Source organism: Chroicocephalus ridibundus, chromosome 13, assembly GCF_963924245.1.
Source record: "Chroicocephalus ridibundus chromosome 13, bChrRid1.1, whole genome shotgun sequence".
In the NCBI taxonomy this organism is placed as follows: Eukaryota; Metazoa; Chordata; class Aves; order Charadriiformes; family Laridae; genus Chroicocephalus; species Chroicocephalus ridibundus.
In genome coordinates, this window is record NC_086296.1 from 11,975,529 (window position 1) to 11,992,153 (window position 16,625).

At 39.0% G+C, this 16,625-nt stretch overlaps 1 protein-coding gene across 5 annotated transcripts in view; it reads right to left on the reverse strand.

Annotated features, from left to right (window-relative positions):
- SFI1 (SFI1 centrin binding protein) overlaps nt 1-16,625 on the reverse strand; it is a 29,801-nt gene extending 13,176 nt beyond the window's left edge. For 3 of the 5 annotated variants that reach the window (XM_063351581.1, XM_063351579.1, XM_063351578.1), the window contains exons 1-12: nt 16,339-16,625; nt 14,264-14,428; nt 12,855-12,926; nt 10,567-10,674; nt 10,162-10,256; nt 8,411-8,528; nt 8,037-8,139; nt 6,719-6,875; nt 5,818-5,979; nt 5,293-5,363; nt 4,027-4,119; nt 3,554-3,651 (exon numbers count right to left, since the gene is read on the reverse strand). In XM_063351581.1, the coding sequence (XP_063207651.1) occupies nt 3,554-3,651; nt 4,027-4,119; nt 5,293-5,363; nt 5,818-5,979; nt 6,719-6,875; nt 8,037-8,139; nt 8,411-8,528; nt 10,162-10,256; nt 10,567-10,674; nt 12,855-12,926; nt 14,264-14,428; nt 16,339-16,358 (1,262 nt within the window). In that variant the 5' untranslated portion in view covers nt 16,359-16,625. Of the gene's footprint in view, nt 1-3,553; nt 3,652-4,026; nt 4,120-5,292; nt 5,364-5,817; nt 5,980-6,718; nt 6,876-8,036; nt 8,140-8,410; nt 8,529-10,161; nt 10,257-10,566; nt 10,675-12,854; nt 12,927-14,263; nt 14,429-16,338 lie in introns of those variants that run through there. The other 2 variants (XM_063351582.1, XM_063351583.1) reach the window with 2 other exon arrangements.

Consider the following 16,625-nt stretch of genomic DNA (forward strand, 5'->3'; position numbering starts at 1 on the left):
AGATTTTATGAACATCAGAAGACCAATCCATGTACAACTTAAATAGTTTATTGATTTTTCAAATCATGCAAGCCCTCTTTGGAAATCAGGCAGCTTTGTGTCTTCATTATTCTCTAGGTTAAAAACCAGGCAATTAGTCTGTCCCCTGAAATCTTACCCAGAATACATGAGACAAGATTAATGAATTTTCTGAAGTTATTAGAACTCCTTGCTTTCATTCAGATCATTCAAGAGATTGTTCCAACTTCTGACCAAAACAATTTATTTTATTTACAAACACAGCTACACGCAGGAAAAAAAAAAATATATATAACCACCTTTTTTTTCTTCTCCACTGTAAATACAGTCCATTCCCTCCTCCTTCGGAAATATTTTGAAGATCCTGCTCTACTTTTTTATTTTAAAACAACAATAAAAAAAACCACCAAAAGCCAAAACAAACAAACATTGTAATAGGGCTTGAAAGAGAGTCATAAAAACAAATAATAAAAAGCAGCGTGGTCTGATCTCAGCACTAAAGGGACCCTACCAAAGCTGCCTTTTATGAAAAAGGTAAGGTTACTTGCCCTCATTAGCAAAGCTGCTTTCTCGCTAGATGATGATACTTACTTGCTAGTCTGCCTCCTCCCCAGGGACGCACAATAGTCATTATCAAATAGTATCCCAAAAATGCAATTAATACTTATTTGTGATTGAGCACTATACATCTCTCTCACTGAGCAAGCATATAGTAGACACTTCCTAGTCCAGAAGTCTCAGCTACAGCCTAGTGGAAATAGCACCCAGTTCAAACTACATCAGTTATTTCCACAACTCAGTCATGTGGGCATACTAATTAGACTGTCAGCAAGTCCCAGCTCCTCTCTAGTCTAAAGAGGCCTAAAAGATATTTTGGATTCTTACCAGGTAATTTTTGGTAGGTAGCTGTTACAGCTCATTACAAGTTTATAGGTTGGTAAACAATACGAATTAAGTAAGTCTTCCTGGAGGGTACTGGTAGTTGCCAGCAAGGGACTTTGATCTGTAGACAGTTACAAACCTCAGCTGATGGCTCTTCTGCGGTATCTCCTGGGTGTTACCACCAGACAGAGCAGTTGGGGCACTGACTTGTGAGACAGCACATATGTCCAGCAGAGACCAAGAGGGAAGCTGAGTCCTGGCAAGCTGCCATGAAGGTTTTACTTAGGTCTGTTTGGAAAGCAGCCCTGGACCTCTGAATGAGGAACACACTTCTTAGAATTTGGTCATCTGTGTTCATGAAATAGGACTTCATTTATACTCTTTCTAAAGAGAAAAGATTGCACACAAAAACATTCCTGACCCATGGAATCAAGGTATGGCTGCAGAACCAACGAGACCCTTCAAACCATCTGTGCATCCCTTCCCTGGTGAGAGAGGCATAAGTTACACTACAGCAGTTGCATGCTCCAACTCATCTTCACTAAGCTCAACCTCCTGAGTCTTCCAGCCTTTTCTCCCTCCTTGTCTCCAGAGGGTACACTAATGCACCACAGCTGCACTCTCACACCACTTGGAAGAACTCTTAATTGCTCGCAGAAATGCAGCTGCCTTCATTACTCAGCCTGCCCTCCAAACCTATTTGTGAATCTCCCAAAAAGCAAGCCAATATCCAAGACAAAACAGACTTTCTGCAGCTTGTTTTTCAACTGTGAAGCCAGGCTTCTGATGACAGAAAGGTATGAATCTAGAACACAGGCTATGACCACCCTCTGACAATAAAAGGTGCAAGATCCCAAGTCTACCAGGAAAGAAGATTCAATGTTAAAAACCATTTTTTCCTCTCAACTTACACAGGAAAAAGTGTCCCAGGAGGGGACTCATTGTAAGAACATATTTCAAAACATACCCTTGTCCAAGGAAAGCAAACCTTTTTTTTTTTTTTGCTTAGTCTTCTAAAACAGAAAACAAGAATTAGCTTTTAATAGTATCATAAACCATAACCCTACCTCAAGAGTCAGCCCTGAATCCATGGTTAAGAATACAAGCCTGGGCAAGGCCTTTAAGGCATCTCAAAAAAGGCAAATTTTTCTCTCAATCGATGTTCCCCCCTGCCCAGATTTCCACACACTTTTGTAACTCCTGTTCCTGTGCATGCCTGTGCCCCCATAATATGCCACTAAGAGCAATTAGTAAGATATATCATTACCCTGAGACAAAGGCTAGTGGTTGAATTTGAGGTGATTGAGGTTGAAAAGAGGTGATGAGAACCTGTAGCATCCATTTACCTTAACAGAAAACAGAAGTTCCAAGCACCTCTAAAGAAAGAGTCCCAGTAATTTCACTCAATTGCACACCATAAACTTAAATTACAATAACTCTAGCAGTGATAACAGATTTATTTATGCCCCGAAAATAAAACAAGAATCAACTCTAACTTGGTACCAAGTGTACCAGTAATCCTATTAATACTAGCCTCTCCTAATCAAGAAAGTGTTAGTACCTAAAGCAAACTCTGCTGGGAGGATTAGAAGAAAGTAGATCAAAATTTTATTGAATGGAAGTTACTGTTTAGGCCACAGGGTAGTTTTCTGAGCTGTAGTAAAATTAAGCTGTAGTAAAATTAAAATTAAATGTCCTTTTGAAAGCATGCTGTGCTAATGAGACAAAACACATCACCCGTAAGCTTGCACGGCAGAATGAAGCTTCCTTTCCTTCCCTTATCACCCTGAATATAAACCAAGCAACTCTATGTGGCTCATTGCACTAATACACTAATGTGGGGACGTCTCAACAGGCTTCATTTATTAGAGAGCAAGACCACAATATTGTGGTTCAAATATTTTCAGTTTCAAATATAGCTCCAGCATCCGAGCACCATAGAGTAAAGCATGCTGCGCTGAGCAGCACAGACCTGCCTTGTAGGGGTCTCATTCTCTCCTGCTAAGCTTCACTCAAAAATCAAAAAAGTTCTCAGACAACTAGGTTTAGAGTATTTGCACGTCCTGCATTTTTGGAACCGACTGCAAGTAGCATTAAGAACCAACAGACAGAGGAAGTGTAAGAATCAAATACATACCTTTTCAACTTCATTATAACAAAGAGGTACTCCCCACCAAACTCAAATTTAAAAAAATTAAAAGCCTTCTAGCTGCTTTGTTAATGTTGACTTATTCCTAGGACTAAATAAATTTAGCTTCTACAAAAAAGCCTTATCTTACCTTCACTCTTTGTGTACCTCTATCAGCAGAGGTAGCATACGTGAGCCATCAACTCCCTCTGCTCGTCCCCAGAGTAAGGCAGCAGCAACAAGTGTTTTGAGCTTTGCCTGTGCTCATGCAGCAACCATCTGCTCTTACCAGTAAAATGCTCAGCTCTTAAATCTAAACAAGCCTCAAAGCCAGGTTAAATCAATCTCCCTCTCACATTTCATAGAGAAGCAGGAGATGTAAATTATTCACTACTCTAGAAAAATATAAGAACGATTGGCATCAGGATGGTCATGCTCCCAAAAGTACTGCCAGATTTTAAAAAAGAACCAAAGGCCCACAAATCCCACATTTGTACAAATTTACATTAATATTTCTCTGTGTACCTGTAACGGGCATGAGCCACTGATGTTAAGGCCTGCAGCTGTTCATCCTCCTTCTCTTCCAAACGGGACTTCCAATGGTTCCAGAACTTCTGCAGCACCTGAAACAAAACAAAGACATGAAAAAAACATAAACATCGAGGGAGGAGAAGAATGCAAAGAAAGAAATTAATAAAGGTCATACTAAAACTGCATGCTGTAATGGTTGCCTCCTGCACTGCTTCATACACCAAACTTGCTCTATAGCCCGCTATGAATTTTTCTGGTAAAAGAAAAAGTCACCATAAACATAGAAAAACCAAAACTAAAATAACTTATCCAAGACTGACAGTTGACTTACACGGGAGATTTTCCATGGCTGTTAGTATTTTGGAACAAAGCCACTGATTTAATAAAAAAGTATTTTGTAGGTGAAAGTGTAAGCCAATAGAACAGCTAAAGAAAAACTAACACAAGAACAAAGAAGTGAAACTCACTGTAACTTGATGCTGACGGTAGGAAAGATTTTTTCTCATTTGCTGAAGACGAGTGTTTGTGACATTCTGCGAAAGACCCTTAAACCCAAGTTTCTGTAACAAGAAACGTACACAACTTTCATGTAATCCAAATCAGCAAGCACAGATATGTTTATAACCGATTGCTCCTTACAGACAACCTATGTTGTTTGTTGTTGATGTTACATTTATAAACCTATCAAAGCCATGCCTCAATCTCCTCTCACAAATTGTTACTTCTCCAGCTAAACTAAAATTCCATTCCACTTTCCCAGGGTTTTATTGCGAGACATCCAACTCCTTACTCAGCGATCAACACCATTACGCAAGTCCTTTCCCAATCTATCTCCTCCTTCAGTTAAAGACTCACAACTTGCTCCTCATCAAAAATAGAAAAGATCTACTTCCCTTTTAGGTCTCCTCTGCACAACGTCTTTTGGTCTACAATCCCACAATACCTTGATTCGCGGATGAACGTGGCAAATAACATTATGAGAGCATCCTGCCTTAAAGCGCTCTTATAGTCACTAATGTTTTCAATCTAATCTAAGATCCAAACAGGTTTATTGCCATTCTTTTGATGATCAGTACTGACCCACACTTGAAAATAATTCAGTTACGAAAAATCTGGAGGCTACCTTGTGCCCACCTTTCGGATAGCCTTCAAGGATTTAACTTTTTTTTTTAATTATATTAAAAAAAATAGAAGTTATATTAAAAAAAAAAGACACCAAACTCCGTGCATATGCAATAAGCTATCTTTGGAACCATGTGAAAAGAAGCATGTATGCATTACCACTGAGGGAAAAAATTATTTCTTGTAGCAAAACAGTGCAAGCAGACAGAAACACTTAGGGTAGAGGTGAGAATTAAAAAGAAAACAACCCCACAAAAACCAAACCAGTATCAGGGAAAATCAAGGGGTAAATGCAATCTCATGGTGAAATGGCCAGGAAGCATGATAGCCCAATACCATCAAGATTAATCTGCTACTTCACCAGCTTCCCAATTGGAAGAATAACTATTCTGGAGAGCTGCACAGTTTCCCCATTTGGATTCAACTGGGAGATTCCAGAATAGTTTGGATTTAGAAACTTGACGCGCAATCCAAACTCACCATGGCAGAAAATGGTGCATCCCCCACTTAATACCCACACACCACTCTTTGTATTAAAGGCAAGCTGCCAGTCAGAACTGTTTGAATTCTCTCCGCAGCCTCTTCCACCTGACCCGTAACAGTGCTCTTACCAACAGATGACGCTTGTAGTGTTTTTCAGCCAGCTCACACTGTTGAGTCTCTTCCACACACCGAACGACATCTGACATTGAGTTAAAGTACCTTTTACACAGAAACCTCCTGACATACACACAACCTTCTCCCAATATATACATAGCCTTCAGGGCACTAGATCTCAAACTAAGGTTGCTTCAATATTGGAATTTCCTGCACCGTTATCTGTGCAAATTTTGATTACAGTCAAGTGTTTCGATTTTGCTGATTTACCACAACACATTTCTGATTCACTGTTAAGTAAGGAATTCCTTTCTGACCTTAAATTATTTTCTCCAGGCTCTTAGCTGCCAACAGGTTAGCATACTGTAATTGCAACAGTTTTATTAACTGTTAGTATGGCCTTACGTACATGTTTCTAATGACAACATGTTTGTTGTCACCCATGCTACTGCACAACATTCCTGCTTACTAAATAGATCTTTCCCCTGCGGGAATGCTTTTAACCCGTCCCTGTTACGGACTAAATACACATTGGATACAATGCTCCCAGTGTACAAAGACTCTCCTTAAGGCAATCCTTGCTGCTAGTTTTTCAATATCCTTTTGGTGAGCATGCATTCTTCTCCTGCGCTCCCATGACAGCCGCCAATCAGAGAAACACTGCCGGACTATCCTGCTTCTGTGATGCTCTCGGGCCAGCTCTATAAAACAAACACACAAATTACTCATGACTTGTTCGATCCTGGGATCTTTTGTATCAGATGAGGCCCTAATATTTAAGCCACTGGTTCTGAAGTGACAGAAGCCCTAACACTGAAAAATGGTGGCAAGAATTCACAGTAACACTCAGCTATGGACTATATTCTTCCAATTGATCACAAAGGCAGTTTTAAAGCAGTAACATAGTGTACTGACTTAAGAAGGGGAAGTTAATGCTGCAACACTTGTTCAACATACACAAGCGCGCTTACAATTCAGCATACTCCTATTACCAGTTCCCAAATATCCAAGCCAGATTCTTTTCCACTATCACCAATCAACAGGCATTCACGTCTGAACTCATTCCAATGACTTCAAGGGAAAAAACAAAAGAACTGGTGTAATAATCTTTACCATCCTATATGGGTTGTGATTTTCTGATTATCAAGAAAATCCACACATAGATTGACTGACAATAGTCCTGAATGTCCTTCTCACAGATGAGTTTTCATCAAGGGAACCGTAAAGCATTTTCTTTTAAATCAATTACACACAAAGCAGGTGATGCTCCTGACAGTTCAGCACATAACCTTAGCTAGCCAGGCCTGTGACAGTGTACAGTCCCAGTTGCATCTCATCATCTGCTGAGCAATCAGAAAGATTGCAGCATCTCCTAGAATACAAAAACACATCACTGTGCCCCTAAGCAAAGGGGCTGAACCCTGTTCTGTTCTAACTCACCATTCTGATGCTTCTTTGCTCTATTGAGGTTTAGGTATCCCAACCATGCTTCCATGCATCTCTTCAATTCCCAGTGCTGATGGTGAGTTACTGCCCTAATCTCCTTCTGCTTGTCATTCTGGCTGTATAGATACAGCTCTTGCCACTGCAGCCAAGCCTGACAGAACAATTAAGGAGGGAGAGCAGTAAGGGGAAGAAAATGGACAATATTATAGAAGTAGAGCAGAGAAGGGGAAGAACACACAGGCAACAGGAAATTCCATTTAAGATCTAAAGGTGAAAGCCATGAGCAATGAAGTTCCACCTGCCAAGGGGGGAAAAAAACCCAACCCAACTAACCCAAACAAATGCCAAAGGAATGTCAGCACAGAAAATATCAAAAACAAAGAATGTCAATATCAAACTTGTTTTTCTTTTTTTGGATACTTTCACACTTTTTCCATTAAAAGGCCAAAATAATACTTTTTGGACAACAGGCTTTCTTTCAGACAAAGTATTTTCACATAAAAGAGAATCATATCTTGAGATATGATAAGATTTCCCAAGTCACGAGTTTACCTCCATAGTAGAATACTGGCCTCAAACAGGCAGTGCAGCCATCTTACAGCAAAGGCCAAATTAAATACCATCCTTGTTTTTAATGAAACAGACAAAAAGCCACAGTTCCAAGGAAAGCAAGCAAGCTACACTGTTTCCACTTCAGCTAAGATGAACAATTTACTGAAGGAGCTGACAACCTCTCAAGAACATGAAATGCTGGGTTTTATTTTCTTACCCCAAAACAGAGTTAAACAAGCTCACAGAAATTCATTAGGACATAAGAAGTGCTGTCTTAAAAAGAGGCAAGGTGCTGTCTAACAGCTGACCAGTGCTATCTTGCCTCCTAACAGAATAGTGGATTGGACCTCTGTAGAGTTCTGCACTCCAGAAACCTGGATGCAACTACCCTTCATGCCCTGCTCAAAATGCCACAGCTGCCAACTCACACACTTGTTCTCTTTTACCTCTTATTTACCCCTGGCTAGTTCTCCGGTGGAAAGAAAACTGATACTTTCATTATCATCAAGCATTGTATAAGACTGTAATAATTCCTTTGGTCAGTCTGCTTCCTAGCAAATATACGACATGGATCCAGTTTGCTTTACCTAGATTTCTTGTAAAGAAATCTTCCTTGTAAAAAAATTGTTTTGACCTTCTTCCATCATAAGCAAAGCAAATTAGTGTAAGGCCTATTTTTTATTAATCTGCAACATATTAGTTACACATGCATGCAACTTAAGCATTAGAAACAGTAGCAGCTGGAGTTCCTAGGACTTACTCGAAATTGCAGGCTCTGGGCCCAATGCTGCAGAGCCAAAACATTCATTTTATGTCTAGTGCAGTTCTGGTAGTGTCGTCTTCTCCACACTGCCCACGATATGCTGCCAAAACAACGTTACAGACATGTTCAAATGCAGGTTCCAGAGCCTGGTGCAAGAAATCACTTCTGGTACCAGAAAAAGGTATGAATGACAATCTTTTAAAGTCAGTCTATGGGCGTACCAGAAGAATTCAGACACACACACTCCCCAAAAAGAAAAGAAAAAGAAATTGATCATGGAACAAAGTCACTGCAGGAAAAGATAACAGAACTCAGGTAAAAACATGGCCTTGTAGTCAGCGCCGCTCTGCCTATTTCCACTCCATCCTTACCGCAAACAGCTTCTTTCCCTGAATGCCATTGCAACGGACTGCATCCCATGCTTTGTCCTTTGAACATTAACATAAACCAGCCAGCACTGCCAGCTCCTGAGCAATTTTTGCTTCTTTGCTGCACACATACAAAAAAAAAAAAAAAAGAAATTACAGCATCTCGAGTTCATGCAAGAATCTGGCAAAATCTGGCATTTTTAACCACTCCATAAGACCACTTGTCCCTGACCTCCAGTCCCCTCAACCCGCAGTGACACCTCGTGGGAAACCGTGAAACAACAGCCACCAGAGCCGCTGCCACGACCTTACACCCTGGCCGAGGGTGTCATACTGGCAAGAATCTCGAAAACGCTGACAGCATCATGCCATTTGTTCAGAGCAGCATGAATTATCAGACAATGGCATTGCTTTGTCTTCAGCGCTTACAGGGTATATAATTGTATAACAATATTCAGCGTAACAACCTTATTGGGTAAGAATTACAGGATTTTCTTTGGTTCACTTTAAAAAAAAAAAAGTTCATCAGGTTCATCAGTAGCTTTTCAAGAGTTATTCCCTATTACAAGCAGAGAAATCAACCAGAAACAAGCCAAGTTTATTTAGCAGGCTGGTCACGCAGCTAAAAACAGAAGTGGTGTCACAAATTCCAGTTTGCCACTTTATGCAGTGCACTGCACTTTCTCCTCACAATAGTCTGGCTTGTCAGAACTGACCCTATTGAAGCAAAGTTGTTAGAAAGAAATAATCCAAAACCATCATCAATTTTATGCCACTTCACACTCACACAAAAGAAACCACTTTTTTTTTTCTCCCCCAAGATTTCCTTGTGATCTGGTCAATCAAGTATCAACCTACCTTAAAACAGGTCACTTTTCCATCTTTTGACTAAGTAATCCACAGCTGCTTCTGTAAGTACTCTGGCCTCACTCAGCAAGAAAGAAAATCTAGGCCTATCAGTTTGTTTCCAAGATGCCAATCTATATAATATTCTGAGGGTACATTCATATGCAAAGAGACCAGTTAACTTATTTTGCAAATCAGCACAGCACAAAACCACAGTAGAATCTTTAAAAGAGGGTCATCCTCCCCTTCAAGGGAAGATATTCCCTGACCCCAAAGGAAGTTGCAACTAGTATAGGCAACTTCATCAGTAGGATAAATCCACTGCAGAACAAAGAATCTACACAGTAAGACAAGGGGCTCTTCAAAAAGCTTGGGCTTCTTTTCAATTGCAAGACACAAGCTGTAAGGAACAGTGAATATGAATAGGAATATCTGCAGTTAACACCACAGGGGATTATTATCTAGTTTCTCTAGCCATGGTTGATAAAGAATTCCAATAACAGATTCTATCAAAAAATATCTATTTGAATGCATATTTTGATACAGGAAAAGAAAAAAAACCACCACACAAAAAAACCCAAACCAAACCAAAACACCACCAACAAAAAACCCACAATCAAACCACCCCCAAAAAAACAAGCAACGTAATCCAGAGCAGATGGAGAGGCGCTTAAGCTTATTCACCGGCATCCCTAACTATATAGTTACACAGTAGTGCATCAAATGGAACCCCCGCTAGCTTTATAGACAGACAACCATCTGTACCTAAAAGCATTACGCTTCCATAGGGTGGGGGAGGTCAACGTGCAAACGTGTACAACAGACAGAGATTCTGTGTAAATATTTCCCTTGAAAACTCCCACCTCAATATGTCCCCAAATAAAGGTAGTTACCATCATTTCACTTACCATGAGACTCTGCAACATAATATTTGTTCCTCTTTCCTTGTTGCTGGCATACGTAGGCTCTCCAAGCCTTGAATACCAAATTATAGAGTAAGTGCCTGAAACATGAAAAAAATGCCATTCAGTCAAATAGCTACCAATGCCTAGAAGTAGGATTCTTTCAAGTTCAGTTGCACTTCAAAGAGACGTTGGACAGGAAATTTTGACTTCATCCTAAGACAACAGCAACAAAAACACATCAAAAAAAGAGGGGAAGAAAAATATGAAAACAAGCAATGAAGACATTGCTCTTGGCTTAGAGGTACTGTTGACGTAACTTGCTTACTGGCATCAGTAACTCCTTCAGAACCTAAGGAAAATTTCTCATACTGCTTTAGACACACAATAATAGGAAGTCATTTCACAAACCTGTCATGGCTGGCTGCTCTGAGGCTGAGATTCCTTTCTCTGCAAGCAGTCCACCACTCTTTCCACACTCCAAAAGTTTTATAAAGAATCTTCTGGTCATAAAAGCACCTAAACAGTTGAAAGATTTGGACATAGGAAAATTCATACAGGTTTCCAAATTGACCACAAATCAGTTTTAATGAAGATTATGCTACCTCTTTTGCTGTCTTGTCTGATTAGCCTAACAGCGTCTAATTGCATTTAAAAAATACTACCCTACTGCAACACTTTATTCCAAGACTCTCTGAAGTATGACAAGAAGCAATCAGCTGGCTGACTGTAAATACTTCACATAAAGTCAAGGAAGGAAAGACAGATGTTGTTAACTGACTTGCCAAATATCAGAGTGCCAGTTGACTTTAGACCTACAAATAACTCGCATCTTTTATCTCAATTCTGTGTTTTACTCAACCAACAAGCTGGTTTTGTTCTTTGTTATTTTAACACAAAATATTTTATGCATAGAAATAAATACAAAAGCTACATCAGGTTTTATAACATTTTGATATTTCCATTGTGTTCTTAGAAACAGCATACTGATCTTGTCATCCCAAATTTAAAATCTTCCCAAAGAACACTTAAATAGGCTTAAAAACTCCTTCAGCTAGGTGCACATCACCTATGCCAAAAACGAAGCTATTCATTTGTTCATCTACCTTCTGCTTCCAATGGATGCACAAAATGGATTCACAACTCACATACAACCTTCAAATTCTTTAACCTCAGTAGAACAGTCTCTGCTTTTATACCCAGATTAAATTAACACACACCTGACCAGGTAAGAAGCGATGATACATTTCAACTGAATTGTGTACAACTCAAAATTCACATATAGGAAGGTCTGCATGAGGGAATTAGGATTTTGATCACCTAACTAAAAACAATAATCATAATCTACTATTTCAAGCAATTCGCTTTCTTTTAATTTTAAAATAGTCTCTCAAACATTTTTCCACTGGTCAAGATGACTTGGGCAGCAGCCTAAGAAGCGGAAAGTCTCGTTAACTAGAATAGGAATACTTTAAAAGAATTTCTCATCTCTTTGTGATGAAGAGAAGGAAAACAGAAGGACCCATGAAAACATAAAAGCTAACAAACAAAAAAGCATACAAGCCCAGACTCACAACCTTTGATCACGACTATCCCACCAGCTTAATGAAATTAGTCATGTCTGTAACAACAGCAGGATTAGGCCCAGAATACCTAGAGGTTACTCAGTGAAACGCATATGAATCCTCTCACAAGTTGCAATTCATAGCTACCTACCCCAAGCCAAGTTGCTAAGTCATTCCAAGTACTTAAGCAGAAAAGAAAAAAAAAAAAAAAAAAAGAAGTGAGCTATACATTATTTTTTTTGGACTTAGTGAATTAACAGAACATTGCAAATAAAAGCTACAGAGAACTGGGGACTCTTAAATCTAAAAAGGCAATTATTTATTGCTTATGTTCCTTGATGAACTTTATAAAATGTATTTCCACTCATCCTTCTAAAAAAAGTAATTGCTGTCCTCAATTTACACACAAAGTAGTACAAATGCAGTATATGGGATAGCAAGAATGGTAAGGTTCACAGGACAACTTCCGTTTACCAACTAAGGCAAACAGTCAGCATATATTTGATACAATATAATGAAATTAGATAACTAGGGGCCTGATCTTATTCTGACTGCAGCAAATGCAGGTCTTTCCACTGGGAACTGCTTCAGTTCCCAAGGGTGCGGTCAAACAAGAATGAACATGCAAATTAAAGCAAAAAAAGAAAAGAGTATCAAAGTGTTGGTTTTCAGTAGCTGACAGAACACTAACAACAGAAACAAATCATCTGCCACAAGTATTCCAAAGTCAGGCAGATACAAAGCATATATGTATATACATTAAGAACAATAGTGCAAACAGTAAAATGAACTGAATTTCAAGATCTAGCTCTAGTTATAACTTTGAAAAATGGTTAAACTTAAAGCAGGTATCACAATCATACCCCATCATTTATACACACATACAGTTCAACTTCATCAAGACAACCACAATACCCATGAATTTAGTTAGTAACATTTAACCATGATTATTAAAAACAAACAAAAAGTAGGAGCAAGAAGAGTATTCAAAGGAAACCTTCAAGTGATCTCAAAACACATCCAAATATTTTCTTAGCCCAATGGTACAGCACTAAGCCAGAGAGAGGGAAGGAGAGAGAAAGAAACCAAACCCACAAAAAACACCTCACCCTTGATTTCTGTAATTTTATCTACCTGGCTTTGGAAGGGATAATTTGTCCAAATGTCTTTTTTATCCACAGATAGAAGAATTTCCTTGATAGATATCTGGAATATAAGGAAAGGTTAGTTGCCTTTGCACTCTTCCTCTGTTAATTCCCAGACAGCAGTAAAAATAGGACTTTTATACAGAATCATAACATGTGTTGGGTTGGAAGGGACCTTTAAAGGCCATCTAGTCCAACCCCCCTGCAGTAGCAGGGACATCTTCCACTAGATCAGGTTGCTCAGAGCCTCATCAAGCCTGCCTTGAAGGTCTCCAGGGATGGGGCCTCCACCACCTCTCTGGGAAACCTGGGCCAGTGTCTCACCACCCTTGTTGCGAAGAACTTCTTCCTAATGTCTAATCTAAACCTGCCCTGCTCTAGTTTAAAACCATTGCCCCTCATCCTATTGCTACATGCCCTTGCACACAGCCCCTCCCCAGCTTTCTTGTAAAACTAAGGGTCTGATTTTACAGAGACCAATGCATATATGAAATATTTACATCCTGAAATTAGTACCTTTAACAGGACTATTCACCAAGCACAAATAGAGGCCTATGCATCACTGCAAGACTTGAATAGGGACACACTTGTTTAGGAAAGCCAGGCAGATGAAATGTCTTCAAGGAGCCCACTCACACCCAGTGATACTAATGAGCAAACTGCTGACTAACTGGGAAGCCCTTTTGTGATTTAGAAGCGATAATATCAATGTTTCCCTGAAGTCAACCAGCTGAGTCAGACTTGTTTCCAGAATACTTGAGCCAATCTAATGTTTACCCCTGAAACCAGCAGACCTTCCTTCTTCCTACCTGCCCCACAGCAGTTCCACTTCTCAGCAGTTCAACCCACTAATCGATGATTACAATACTATCACGCTTTCCCCCGTTTTTTTTTTCAAACGGATTTAAGAGTTAATTGGCTCACAGAGGGTGCCAATAAGTACCAAAGACATCACAAGGCAATTAATTAAAGCACACAGCCGTGAACAGGGCCTCCCTCTTTCAGCAAATCTGAGTTGCTAGATCAGCTCCACTTGTTCAACAAATATCAGGCTTTTAATCTCTAAACAATTACCTTTGTCAAAATTCCTTCAACAAACAAAAGAAGTAAAGAAACACAAAAGGAGGGCAAGACTAAATCATTACCCCTGGCAGTCCCCAGTCAAAGCATATTGTTCAATAGCCATTTTTTAATTTTACAGTAGAAAATAAAAAAATGTACGAAGTCTGACTGTGCCAATGCATGTCCTCAGGTTACAACAAGATATCTTCAGAACTGCCTGACATGCCTGTGAACAAAACCCTTTGCCTTAGCCGGGATTTGTACTACTACAACCAGACTTCTTTAGGTCTAATACCCCTGCTCCATTCAGCGAAAGTTATGTTTTGTACTTTTCACCTGATTTGGAATTCTTTTAACCCTCTTCCTTGATGCCAGGTATACACAACTTGATCCAGATTCTCACGACCTCTGTCCTGAAATTGATATCTGGCAGACTGCCCAGTTGCATACATTTGATGCCTAGGTAGTTGTCGGATTTCATGCATCTTCAGAGATTTTGAACTTAAAAGGAAAGCATAAATATTTTGTGTAAAACTGTATTAATTGCAAAGAGGCAAAAAATTGGCATTATTTCAATAAATTAATCTACCACGAAGTATACAATCACATACTGAAGTTGAGAGCTACAAAATGTTAAAACACATTTGTTGTCTCTTTATCAGGCATTTTTCACTATCTGGAATTTCAAAGTTGTTTCCCCAAGACAAGCGGGAAGACACATTTCGGGGCAATCATGTCACAGACGATTTCTTTCTCCAATGAAGTTGCAATGAAAAAGCACTACAATGCATTTGTGCTTCCCCTCCCATGTGTGCACATACAGTGTGCCTTAACAGACAAGATTTCAATGTGGTTTTCTTCCTTTTATTCTCAAACATATCAAGGTATTCTGTCTATTACCGAAAAATTCTCCTGAAGACTAGGGAACTGAAGTGAGAATTTCCCATTTTAACAAGAAATGCACTTATATATACAGTTCCTTTACAAGGAACTCTTTCCTAGTTTTGCTCATATTTTAACTAAATCTGTTTCTTCTTCAAAACACTAAAAATCCCTTCCTGTATATTCATAATTACAAAGGAAAATTAGGCATATTTTTCCGTCATATATTTACTTCCACATGTAGTTCTAATCTGAAAAATAACAAGTATGTTTTTATGAATTTTAAGTATTTTGTCTTAATAATTTTCTGAAAACAAGAATGATAAAAGAAAAAAATCTAACCAGATAAAACTTGATGAACCAGTTGTATTGAAGCTTCTTTCCCAAAACAAATACTGCCACCACCCCGAAAATTTGCACATTAGAACCACAAACGCATTCTTGAACTCCGTAACATGCAAAAGAAGAGGATAGTCTGAAGTCTCACCCTAATAATCACCTGAACTGAGCTAGGAAAAACATAGCTGCAGTCAGAAAAAAATGTTTCCACAAAGTTACTGGAACAATCCACACTACAAAGATTTGGAAGTTCAGCTAAATAACTCCTCACAGTATTAACAACAAATTGCTGGGGGGGAGAAAAAACCTCAACAAAACCAAAACTCAACCCCCCCCCCAAAAAAAAAAAAATCTCATAGGAGGAAATACAGTATTTTCAGCTTGTTCCAGCAAGCTGCACAGAGCTAAAACAAAGCTAATGAAAGAAAACAAGACCTGTATTTTGTGTGTGAGAGGTAAATTCTTACTCACCTATAAAATATTATTTGACTGTTTTCTGAAAGAGGGGGGCCCCCTCAAGCAGACAAAATAATTCTGTTCACCTCAAGATGTGCTGTTAAGGCAACTGTATACACTTTTGAAGAAAGAGTTTCAGGCACTTCTAAATTTATGCAAAATAGCTTTCAGCATGGAGTTCCTGTACACATCTATTAGGCCCAATTCCCTTTAAAACTGTCTAATCTGCTCCAAAGGTAAACCTGGTCTGACCACACGCAATGAAAATGTAACACAAAATAGTCAAAAACCCAAGTAACCACGAAAAATATGAGTTGGAGACGGATAGAAAAGAAGTTATAAAATAAAAGCATGGGAAGAATAGGAGAATGAACCACCACCACAGAATATACCTGTGGTTGGACCGACAACTATATCCAAGTATCTCACATTCCAGTCTAATACCTCAAATTCAAGAACATCATTTTTGTATTTGAATGTTATGATAATGCAAACCCACATAAAGTTGTGTTTCACATTGGGTCTGGGGGTGGGACGTTTGTTCTTTTTTGCTTTGTTTTTAAGAGGAATGCTTTCTAGTTAATAATGTTCCATAGAGACCAATAAGCCCTCGCATGAGAATGACTCAACTTTCTTCCATCCCATGGAACATCTAAGATGTCAAAATTAAAAAAATAAAATAAAAAAAGTTACAGTTGAGGTCTTTGACAAGGTAGCATCTTATTGTTGCTTACCTGCTTCTGGATTTCTCCATTTTGCTTTAGTTCCAAGTCTGCAGTAACCAAATACACTCTCTGCGCTGCAATGTTGTATATTAGCTTTGGACAAAGCATAAATTGGTTCCTGTTATTTGTGACGAACCCCTATGCTAAATGCAGCCTCTATCTTAACAATGACAGATTTCCAGAGTTGACTTGCATATGAATAGTATAATGCAATTCTAGACGTTTAACACGAAAAGCACGTCTGCACACTCACAGCCTTGATGACCTGAACGCTGTGCTGACATAATCTATCGGTA